Source organism: Vidua macroura, chromosome 4, assembly GCF_024509145.1.
Source record: "Vidua macroura isolate BioBank_ID:100142 chromosome 4, ASM2450914v1, whole genome shotgun sequence".
Classification (NCBI taxonomy): domain Eukaryota; kingdom Metazoa; phylum Chordata; class Aves; order Passeriformes; family Viduidae; genus Vidua; species Vidua macroura.
The window spans coordinates 15,303,370-15,316,015 of NC_071574.1; the positions used below are offsets into that span (position 1 = coordinate 15,303,370).

Consider the following 12,646-nt stretch of genomic DNA (forward strand, 5'->3'; position numbering starts at 1 on the left):
ATTCACAAAGAATGCTTTGACTAATGTTTTCAGACAGATTTTGGTACTCCCACAAACACACTGGGTAGTTTTTTCTCACACAAATAGTAATTTCACTTACATTTCAGCAAGAAACTTTGTTTTATTAATTTGAACATTATTTTTCTTCTCCTTTGTTTTCTATCCAGAGGTCTTTGCTCATTTTTAATTCATTCCCATAGGTTCACTTAGAGGGAATGGTGTACATGCTTCTGGGAACTTGCCTGGCAGAGGCAAAACTGTTGCTGGTGAAAACTCAAAGTTTGGGCAGTCACTGCAGCCACTGCTGCCGACAGTGAAGGGAATGGGGTTTGCCAGTATTAGAGGTTCAGGTATCCTGTACTGCTCAGCTTCCTGGGGAGTTACAGGATGGGAGGCACTCACCAGAGTAGAAGGGAGGAGAGTGAGGGAAGGAGTAAAGGCTCATACAGGTGAATCCATGGCTCTCCTGGCTCCAGTAAAGTGATGATTCTGTCATCCTGAGAATCAGTTCACTGAATGCAGTGTGGAACTCAACTACAGAAAGAAAAACACTCAACTGATCAACTGTCCCATTATGTTTTATTGTGACTGGTACCGCTTCTGCTGCAGCTTCCTCTCTCTGTCTTTTAGATTCTTTAGTCTTGGATTTCATAAATTTAATTATTTAGACCACCTTTTCAGACTACAGATACTGCTGGTTGCCTTAAATGGTACCAGTACCATAGTTTATTCTAAATTATCTTTCTTAGCTGTTTGGGGTTTTTTAAATCAAATTCCCAGGTGGAAGATTTTTAATAATGCCTCTGTCATTTCCCACAGTTACTTTCTCTATTTGTCTCCACACTCGAGAAAATGCTTTCCTCTCACATCTGGCTCTCTGTATTTAATTTAAAATTTCCTTCCTAGACCTTAATCATAACCAAGAATATCTTGATTTGGCTCGCTTTTTGAAGCCAAAAATGCTCACAATGCATCTGAAAACATTTCCATTACCGTTTCTACTGAATGCAAGGAAAATATGTTGACTTCATTAAAAAAAAACAAAATTGAACCAGAGATAATTTTCATAAATTAGATGTACAGATTTCACAGCTCAGAAGCAAGGATGTCAAATGTGTCCAGCTTATACAGCCTCCTACACAGAAACCACAAGGTTTCAACGACAAGTCAGTGAAACCACAGCATTCAGCTTTTTATCCAAGACAAGCTCTACTCAATGGGTGCTGCTGCCTTGGTGTGCTGACTGCTCACACAATAGTTTTTCCAAGGTTCGCTTAAGGTGCTGACCTGTGAAGATAAATGAAACTCATTATGCAAACAACTGTGCTATATAGCTTCTCAAATCTGCATGTATGTGCACATAACAGATCAATCTGCAGGCACAGGCACACACATCCCTGCATTAGATACGGCTACTTAGAGATGAAGACAGAGACATCTGGAAAAAAAAGAAAAAAAAACATAGACTGTTTTTACAATGTTACTAGCTTATCTGTTAAGGATTGCATGAGCTAGTCACCTCAGCATCCTTCAATCTCCTGTAAACAATTAAAAACTAGATCTATTTATGAAGTTCTAAGTCATAACTAAGTGCATTTCATCACCAGAGCAATTAATGTATGAGAAACAGAAGAGTATTCCCATTTAAGATAATTCTAGACCATAATAATTCTACTTCTGCATCAGGACTTTTGATAAAACTGCCTGAAAAGTAACAACAAATCCTGCCTGAACAATACCATCATACCTTCAAGAATCTTAAATGTAGAAGGGTGCAGAGTTAAGATTCCCCTAAACACTCTTCCATAAAATAGTTCTGCCAGAATCATGAAATGCTGTCTGCACTGGCACCAAATTGCTGTTCCTGGAACAATGCTGCTGAGTGGGAGCCATTGGGTCCCTCAGCCTCACATGCTAAGGAGGCATTTGTTGCATAGGAAATCACAGTTGTGTTCAGTAGTAAATTCAGTAGGAGGGGAGTTTCAGACTTCTGGCAACTCATTTCTATTTGCAAATTTATTAGGTATTCTAAGGAGAAAATAGGGTTGACAGTGAAATGATTGCAACTAAAACAAAGCTAAACAAACAAGCTCTCAAGGCCTTTGTAAGAGGGATTTCACTGTATTGACCCAAGGTCCTCGTAACAGAGACTCCTCAGATTGTGACAAACTGTGACAGAGAGTAGGAGTGACCTGAAGTAGAAATTTCTTTAAATGACTTTGCTGATGAAGACAGCACCTCCATTCATACACTCTAAGAACTGCAGACTTGGCTTCTACCTCAGCCTTCCCTCCAGCTACGCAATATTACACCAAAGCCTCCCCTCTGCTGCAGGGGCTGAAGTACAGCACATCTGCTGGCTGATCCACTGGTCTGCAGCACACACAGAGGTGGTGCTCAGGGCAAGCTGAGGAGTTGGTGTGCAAGCAAGGACTTGGAGTCACTCCAAAGGGAGGCAGACCGCATCCTCCAGTGCAATGTCACATGGCTTCTCTGTCCTCACAGGGACAGAGAATATCCCTGTGCCAGGGATGCCCCAGCACCATGAGATGTGACACTGTCCAGGAAGACACAAAAGAAAGGGCAGGAGAACAGTGTGACTGAGTTCATAGGATTTGGAACCAACACTATCATTAAAAATAATTCTATCAGAAACTGAGTATAAACACTAAACACATATATATAGATGAAGAAGGGTACAATCTATAGTATTTTGGCAGTACTTGAAAACCAGAAAGCAGAACTAGTCAGAAATAAGTGGTATTCAATCATCTGCTTCTACCAATAATAACCATAATAAAAAGGAGAAAATTGCATTTTATGTTGAAGATAAGTTTATGTAAAAAGTATTAATAAGGCCAAATCAGAGCAGATCTGCTGGAGGAGGGAAAAGGGGCCATAGCCCCTTAGTGGCTGTGCCCTGTGTTTAGCTTTAGACTCCGCAAGAGGAAACAACTGCACTGCTGTGGAAATCCCACACCAGCTCAGCAGCCTCACCAAACCCTGGGAGTTACTTCCAAAATATTCTGTAACATCAAACCTTTAATTCTGATATCAAAATCTCAAACTGTAGTGCCATGCTCATCACCATGCAAGGCATGTCAGGATATAAGGTGCCCCAGCTTCTAGTGGAATAGTTACCAGTGTACCAGACTGTGCACCGGACACATCTTGAGCCTGTAATGGTTTGGAGGTTATTTGTTTTATGCTGCTGATATTGTAACACAGAAGTCAGTCTCTTCTGATTCCTGCCCCTTCTGTTCATTAACAATAGTAAATGAACAAAGGAAGCATCTTGCATTGTTCCATTCTGCATCCTCCATTCACTGTCCAACACCTGCATATACTTTTTCTGATTTTTACGATTTTCTCAGCATTTGGGATGAACATGACACACACTGTTGGGTTTCAGCATTACCACATCCCTGCTGTTCACACCATAGGTTTGTCTCTTACTGGAATTACTGGGAAATGTGTTGGGAATGTTGGAAACAGACAACACTCCTTTGGTAGAAAGGTGGTGTTCCGTGGGCCATCCTTCATAAGGAGACATGCAGACCTGCCAGGCATCAAACACCTGAGCAGCAGAAGTCGTGGCTGCCACACAGAGCAGGAGCAATGACTTGCCCCAACCTCTCCCCATCTGTGGCTTTCAGCTGAACAACTCCTTTCTGCCCTCAAAATTTTAATAGAACTGTGGTAGCCAAACATCCTGTCAGCTGCTGCTTGTCTTCTGAACGTAGCTGTCCTCTGGTAGTGGGGAAAGATTACGAGCACGACTGTAAAGAAGAACGAAGCTCTCTATGAAAGCTGGAACACAGCTCAGGCACAGCTCTAAGCTCTTAGTTACAGACATCAAACTGTTCAGGCCTTATGCAGGAGTTTTTAGCTGAGATGTGAAAGGAACTGCATGATATGGCTTACTGCAGTGGCAGAAGATCCCACTTGGTCATGTAGTGAGGCTTCTTCCATCCTACATGCAGAGAAAGTTGTGACCCAGGAGGTAGGAGGCTGCTCCCAGCATTGAATGAGACTTAAAAGGATGTGCCCACAAGAGGATAGTTCTGAATATCTGGCTCTGTGCAGGGTGGGTCTAAGCTTGACTCAGGCTCTAGGTGTTGACAGGATGTTTCTTCAGTACAGTTTGTCATTAGTAGTTGGTAAGGACACAAATACATCAAACTATGTGCCTAAGAAGCATTACTAACCTAGGAGCTGGATGGGAAAGAAATTGGCTACAAGTTAGTCCTGAAGGAACATTATGGAGAATGTAAATGGTTTTATATTGTTGCCCATTAATATTTTAGTGTGTGTCTCCACATTCAGAGTTATATTTACTCTGATTTTTTTATAGCAAATACAAGTTAAGAATAGATTTTTTTCCCCCAGGTTAGGTTTTCTCTTTACAAAGTAAAATTAAAAGACCAAAGAATTATACCAAAGCTTATAATAGGAAAATAAGATTGCAAGGGGGTAGAACTGACTTGCAAAGTTGTCAGGAATATTTTGAAGTTTTCCTAGTTTTTCTAAATCCATTTGACATGAATGTTCTTCCTAGCTCTCATTTTCCAGCATAACTCTCTCCCGTGGTCTCCTACAATCCCCCAAGTCACAGATAGTACATACATGAAATTTCACAAACCTAAGTTATAAAAATTCTTTGAAAGCAGCCCTGTATATTACAGACTTTTTTGGCTGAACCATAGCAATAACTAAGCCATGGGAAAAGCCTCCATTCAGCTCTCCTGTAAAGGAAAATGTGGGTGGGGGAACCGGGCTTTCAGAGTCGAAGTCATGCAGCTCTTGGGTGGCACCATCGCGAAGAGGAAAGAGGAGGACTCAGCTCGACGGGGCTGGGCCGGGAGGTTTTTCGTATTTCCACTTTCCAGCCATCCCTGTGGGGCCGGGCCGGCGACAGTGTGAGAGAGGCTGTCATTGTTTGACTCAGCGTGTTCCTAAGCCACAAGAGAGCAGTGACGTATATAAAAAACTTGCTGCTCACTCTTATCTGACAAGAGGGATATCAAGGAGTTTTCTCCACTGCCTAGACAATAGAGGAAGTGCTCCCTTGTCCTTGCATTTCACTTTCTCTGTCAGCATGGCTTCCTTGATGCAGTTCTTGTGGCCTTACAGCCTCTAACAGAAGACTATACAGCAGCTTTAGAGACCTGATATGCAAACACAAGTTACCACATTGTCCAATGCCCATTGTTTAACTTCCCATTTACTCCACCAGCTTTAAAACTGATCTCAGATGTAACTGATTTAATTTGGAGTAGCTCAGACAGAGCCATCTCACCTCCCATGATTTTGGTGGAGTTCTTCCTCTGCCTCTTTAAGCCCTGTGCTTCTGAAAACACCCTGTGCATTAACTTCAGTTTTTAAATAGTTCTGCAGTTGTCTGGACTAGCAAAAACCTACAGCGATCTCTTTGCATGAAACACTGCCAACCACCACAAGATATCACAGCTAATAGAGTCCTGTTACACATCCAAGAGGAAAGTTCCCAACCTAGCAACCAAATGAAGACGTATAAATGGCTGACAATGCTACCAACCACCTACAGTAGCTGGGCTCAAAGAAACTTCCCAGAAAAATCACAGTTGAAATACTGACAAAAGAAGTAAAAGCAAACATTAGCACCAGCCTGTTTCTTTACTATGAACACTTCCAATAGTAAATCAAAAAGTGGATTGAGGATAAATGAACGTTCATCCACATTACCAGGCAACAACCTATGGAAAAGTTATGGCAAAGAGGAGCAGAGCCAAGTCCTCTCTTTGTGTAAAGAACACCGCTATTGGAAATGATCTCTCTCTGTTCTCAGCAGCCTCAGGGAGGTGTTAGACAACAGACAAAAAAAAAAAAAAATTTTGCAGTGCTTCACAGGAATGGGATGGAGGGAGAGAGGATAAAAACAAGTATTGGTCACCATGTGGTTTCTCAAATCAAAGATGCTGTTGATTTCCTTTAATGAACTCTAGCCATAAATGAACAGACATTTCAAATAAAACCTACTGAGATCCTCTGTACTTCACAGTGCAGCTGTGCTGCTTATTTGAAATTATTTTAAGACATGTTCGTAGAGGGGGGAGAATCATCACACTACCTTTTCTTCAAGAAATAAAATTTCAGACTATGGGGTAGAAGAAAGTATTATTTTCTTACTTGTTTCAGTTCTCATTTTTCAGAATTTCTGTTCTATTGGGTGTTAGTAGCTACCCCTATCACCAGGAGAGAGCCTGTGTGTGCATACATGAGACTGAGTGCAGTTATGTGTATTTACACATACACCTATAAAATTTATTCCTTTAGGCTATTCCTTTAATGAATGGTGAAAAATTACTTAAGTACATAAACAGCATGGAGTAAATAATCATTTGTACACAAAAAAGAAACATGCTAGAGTATATCAGATAGAGCTCTCACCAGCTTAAACACTCATTTTTAAATGAACAATGAACAAGTGACCCAGCCTGACAGACCAGATTCACCCACCAGACAGATTTATACAGGGATATTTTATATGATGTCAGCATATTACACAGGTTACCAGACATCCAGCTGCAGTCCAAACTCTGTGTAGATTTTGTAAAGCATCCCCAAAGCCATCTAGAATCTTCAGATTTTCAGAGGAAAAGATTTAATTTGACAGACACAGGACCATATTTTTATTCATCACAAGTGAAGGTGCCCAAGTGACTTTAACTGCCCTCTACTAATTCCACATAGGAACCCTTCAATGCTATTGATAGTAATTAAATAATGATAATACATAAAAGTAATTTAAAGCTGTTTTTCCCCTCTTTGTGATGAAATGTCAAGATCAGTGATTTTAAAATCACTGATCCCTAGAGCTGATTCCTAGAGCTGGAAGTCCAGTAAGTTCTTAGTGCCTGCACAGACTTTTGTTTGGACTTGATACATTCTTCTACATTCCCAAGGAAATTCTCAGCTGCTGAAGGATGTAACTGAATGTGTTTAGGTGCCACAAGCATTGAATCACTGCCAGAAACAATAGTGTCCCTTGGGATTGACACACCAGGATTTAGTCCCTGCTCTTCCAGTACTGCTCCCCTCTTGGTAATGGGCATGCTCCAGAGATTCATCTCTCCCAAGACAAGGTATCCTTCAATCCCAGTGGACACGCCCTCCACAATGCAGTTAATATATCTGCTACAGGTTCCAAACAAATATAAAGCAAATTTCAGCTGGTTTAAATACTTAGATGAGCTTTTACTCACAGCTCTAACACAATCCAAGCTCAGAATAAAAAAGCCACAGTTCATATACATCAGGAGGAAACAGCTGAGAAGCACTCCTTGGAGCCATAAAGTGAGATAAATAAATTTAAATTTTGAAAGAAGTCCTGTCATATTTGTCCAGAACAGTACAGAAGAGCTGCAGATGGACTGAAGAGATTCATTGCTGTATGACACGGGAAAAAATGCAGACTCTTTGTTTACCTAGGCCTGTGGTTTCTAAGTACCAACTTTTTAGTACGTTCATTTCTTGACTCAAAGTGAAAATGGGAATTCACCCTTTTCTCTTTTTTCCTGCCCAATGTGCAGATGGGGCACATTTTCTTTCACTCCATCAATCCCTGCCCCCCCACGCACAAGCTTGCATACATGCACCTAGCCAGTGGAAAAGAAAAAAGGGTTACTCATTAATCCATTCTACAAAGCTTTCCAAACTGAAATGGGTGGGCTCTCCATCTCCAGCAGGGAGCAATATATAGGTAGGTGCAGAGCTTACCTAAGCACAGCTCAAACTGGAGTGTCACACTTGAACAGCACAACTTTGCTCCTGGCAAAGTTTTAAAACAGAACTCATCAGGATGAAGAGGATGAGTATTTTCTGCATGCTTTTCTTCTGCTCCACTATGGTGCTGACTGCATCTTCACCCAGAACATTAAAATACAAACAGATTCAAAAGAAAATTAGAGACTTAGAAAGTATGGTGAAAGATAAGGTAAGTGATGGTATTTGTCATAATATTGAAATTCCTTTCAAGCATTATATATTGCATAGCATATATCTTGTGAAGGATATCACTTTCAAATGTTAAAACTTTTCTAACTTAGATTTGTTTTATTTTAGGATGCTGAATTGCTGCATACACCAGAAAGCCTTGTGGTGAGACTGCTTTAATTTTTTTTTTCATAATTATATAATTTTGATTTTGTACTGGCTTATTCCATTGACAAATAGAGAATGTCTTCTTCTTCACATCTCTGTCCTAGTACTCTTAATGCAAGCTAGACTGAATAAGAAAATATTTCCTAAAAGCTCCTTTTTCTGCATATCTAATAGCAGAAGTGTTTATATTTTGGCATCACAATTACTATTTTGCTATTGTATGTGTATCATAACCCACCAACAGATCCCGAATTGCACATGTTCCATTTAATTAAGAAATAGTGCTAAGAGTAGGGATTCATCCAAGAGCCAGACAAGCAGCAGTGCTTTTGGGGATGCAGGTATTTGGAGTGGAAGTGCCTCCAGCTGCCGTGAGCTCCAGCATGGCTGAGCTGCCCCCCTTGCCTACCACTGCAGCCAAATGACAACAGTGGCACTGCAAAGCCATGTCAACAAGTGCCTCCTCTTATGTGCAGTCACACTGCTCTCTCTGATTCTGTTTGTGCAAGGACTGTGCTACCAACAGAAGACAAAACTGCATCTTCAAATATTCTCTTCAGATTATAACTAGTTAAAAACACAAGAGCAGCTCCCTGTGAACCCCTTTTTAATACAGATATGTATTTATACATTATTTAGTGCTGATATTTTCCATCTTCCAAGGTTAAGATCTTCTTATAAACAGTGAGTCATCAAGTCTGTGCACCCTCAAAAGTGGTAGGATGCAGGATGTACTGTGAATTTAAATGCTAATCATAGCAAAATCACATCTTAAAAACTTAAGAGGGTAAATGCATGCTACTTTGATAACATGCAACATGCAACTGAGGTGCAGAGCAACCTGTGGCTACCTAATATTATACTTGTCTTATTAGCTGTCTTAAATTTTTGAGCCCTATTTTGTAGCACAGACAATTTTGATTGACATATAAAAGCCATCATTATGCATTACTATGCTGTAAAAGCTATAGGCATTCTTAAAAATTTATCTACACAGGATTCTGAACTCCCTTGCAAGCAGCTACAAGAAGAAAGGAAAAAAACTCACCTAATTTCACACAGGTTTTGGTTAGCCTCTTCCTAGGCTTTACAGCTCAGCGCATGTTTAACTTGCCAGAAAATATACAGAAGCACAACCAAAACAGATGCATTCCTTTGAATTGCTCGAAACAACTTCAGTGCACAAACTCAGTGCTGGGTTTCTACTAAAACTCTTTCTAACTTGTGGTGTCAAAGTGAAAAGGAAGAGATTATTAGCTGTCATTTTAATCCAGTGCTTGCTGCTGCCTCTGAAACTAAGCAAATACAACTAGTGACTAATTGCTTAATGAGGTTATTGGGTCTTTTTTAAAAAAAAGTCATGCTCACCTCAGGAAGGAAAACAACAGCAGCCCAGGGCTCACTTGCAGCTTAGGGCCTTACTGTCTGATTCTGGGAGGTCCTAATTACCTCCTCTGAATACTAGACAAGATAGAAAATTCACATATTTAGAAGCTATTAAGTTGATACGGGTTCAGCTTCTGATGTAAAACATGTAAAAAAACATTAGTGTGCTAATAGTAATTATCACCAGCAACCAAATCAACAAACTGTTCATCCTACAGGGTGACTAAATAGTGTACCACAGTGTGACAAAGCAGCACTCAAGGTGATTAGGTGCCATCACAGGCTATTGAAACCCAATTTAATAAAAAGTTACTCACATAACCACATTTCAAATATCAAAATATTTGAATTTTTTTTTTATTATAACCTGCTCATGCCAGATTTGCATTTGGTCTTGAATATTCAATGAGAAAATCACCTGTTATAACATTTAGAATTAGATGGTTTATCCCGATCTGTTTTGGCTTCCTTGAGGTTCCTTTGTCTGGACTGTTAGCCGCAATTCAATCCCACACAATTTCCTAGTACCCTCAACAATGAAGTATCCTTTCCCTTGAATAAAGAGAGGTTAGAGGACATCAATTCAAGGGAAAACAGGCTGAGAGAAAAAGCAGTGTTAAGGCTCAGGTAATTCCAGCCTGGAGGGCAAACGAGCTCTCCTGCTGGTGACTGGCACGGCAGCTGAAGTGTCACTGAGTGACACGATGCTGACGTGCCCTGGATCTGTATCTCACCCCGCTGATCGCTAATTCCGGAAGCAAGGGCTCTACAGGCTCATCTGTAAAGCTAGTTTGAGTCAGATGCAGAGTACTGCTGCCAACTGCCTCTGATACCAATATTTTACACATTTCTAGCCCCCCTCAGACATTTCCAGTGGTCTGTGCTCCTTCATGCCTCATCCCCAAAGTGCTCAGCCCGTGACAATACGCCAGGCCCCACAATCCTTGTGGTGCCCTGATCGTTGGCTGCCTCAGCTGTAAGTGACAGCTCAGCAAAACAGAAAAGGCAGCACAGATGAGAAATGCTGGTTTCTCAGCTAAGCACGAATGAGAACAAAAATGTTTTCAGTTTCAGCTGGAAAATTGATCTCTTTAAAAGACGAGTAGTGTTTTTTTCCAGTAAGCAAGGCCAGTTACGGTAAGGATGCTTGAAATAAATATAAATGTGTGGCTTTTAAGGAAAACAAAATGTTTTATCTGACCAACACAGAATGTTGCTAGCAAAATTTGCTATAAGCAACATCCATGAAGGCTGCCTTGTCCTTGCCCAAGCAGCAAACTCCAGTGACATCTCATAACGCAGACGAGACTCAGCTTGGGTAGCAGTTGGCATGCAAACAAGGATGATGGCTTTGGAGCCTTTCTAATATGTGTAATCCTTCTTTGAAAAACAGAACGCAACTTAAATTTGCTTTAGTAAACATTGCTTTTCTTTCTCTGTTGACCGTTAGGTTAGTTTTGGGGATAGTTTCTGTATTGTTTCTGATGCTATCATATAGCAACATTTTAAAAGTATTTGAAAACACACAGTTCTATGTCAATTCTAATTATTAACTAGGCATTATTAGAAAGGGCACCTAAATGAGAAAGAAAAAAAGTATATTCCCACACATAGCACTGAGAGATATTTGTAATTCTTTAAAAACAAAATGCTCGTGCTTTAGTAGGCAAAAACCTACTACACGTAACTGATCTACTCCTCAAGATTGTTTTCTTTCAAATGCTGTCATGATTAATAGCCAAGTAGATATTTATTTTGTTAGGAAATACTTAAGTAATTATGCAAGAACAGCTGAAGTAAAGCCTCAATATCACTTGCATATCAAAAACTAATTTAAAAAAAAAAAAAAAGGTACAGCTGAATATTCTCAGCTAATATCCTGAATACCTTCTTCTGCACATGGACCACAATCTAACATGAGCAGGAAAAAGTGCTGCAACATTGGCTTTAAAACCGTTCCTTCTTCTCCTGCCCTAGGAGGGATGCCTGTCCACAGCTGTGACCTGCTTCAAGAAAGGCATCCAGAAATTGCAACCAGCGAGCAGCCAAGAAAATGAGGCATTCGCCAAAGCCATTAGAATCGTGAGCAAATTCACCTACAGAGACTCTGGAGAGGTAGGATTTCCTCACAGTGCTCAGAATTGTGATCATTGCTCCTTATTTTCTACAGCAGATGCCCCCTGCAATGGGGGAATTGTAGAAAGCAAATCTGCTAGAAAAAGCAATCTGCTTTTCATTACTTTGGAAATTAAAAAGCCCAATTTTTGCACTTTTGGGAGAAGCATTCCCTGTGACCCTAAAAAGTCGTATACGTGTACTTGGCAACCACACAATGTGCTGGCAGAAGGACAGGGATCACTGCAAAAAATGTGAATGAAAGGCATCATTACTAAATTCCTTCCCTTTTGAAAGCGCTTGTGTCAGAGCTTTTCCAGCTAGAAAAGGCATTGATTACAACCCTCTTGATTTTTCAGTGAGAAAGCTTGAGGTTTGATTTAGGATTGTGATGTGCTGTTTAGAGGTGCCATGATTCTCTTTATCTTCCAGCACTGTGAATTTACATGTGAATCTTATGAGAAGAAAACCCCCAAAGAATTTCTGAAGGGTTTTGAAAATCTAATGAAAATGGTAAGCAGAGTTCATTCCTCCTGGGTGCTATTTGACATTTTGCAAACCATTACAGATACCCTTATTTTACATCCTTACTAACAATGTGTTGTTTTTACAGCTATTCAAGAACTAATCTAGGACACACCAGAGCTGAAGGCCACTGAAAATCTATTTTTTAAAGCAGACACTATGTTATATTTAAGATGTGAAAAATGTAAATACTTCCCAGTGCTATTATGATGTGTTCTCTGTGTGTAGTAAGTGAAAGCTTCTCCCAAAATATTAAGGAGTCTTATTTGGATGGGTATTTGTAAGATGGATGCTATTTTGCAAGTGATTCTAGCCCCAGCTTACAGAAAAATGAAACTGTAATTTCAGAAAAACAGGCTCTTGTAAGGGACTTAACTGTCCCCCTTCTGCTGAACTAGAAATACATGAGATGGTTACTTTCGTATTTTTGTTTTGATCTTAATTGAATTCCATGCAGAGATTTCTGCAACTTTTAAAA

At 40.1% G+C, this 12,646-nt stretch overlaps 1 protein-coding gene across 1 annotated transcript; it reads left to right on the forward strand.

The window, feature by feature from the left end:
• Positions 1-7,840: 7,840 nt before the first annotated feature.
• Positions 7,841-12,271, forward strand: IL21 (interleukin 21). The gene is made up of 5 exons (XM_053975640.1): positions 7,841-7,975; positions 8,104-8,139; positions 11,506-11,643; positions 12,076-12,156; positions 12,257-12,271. The coding sequence occupies exons 1-5, from the start codon at positions 7,841-7,843 to the stop codon at positions 12,269-12,271; spliced, it is 405 nt and encodes a 134-aa protein (XP_053831615.1).
• The last annotated feature ends 375 nt before the right edge of the window (positions 12,272-12,646 follow it).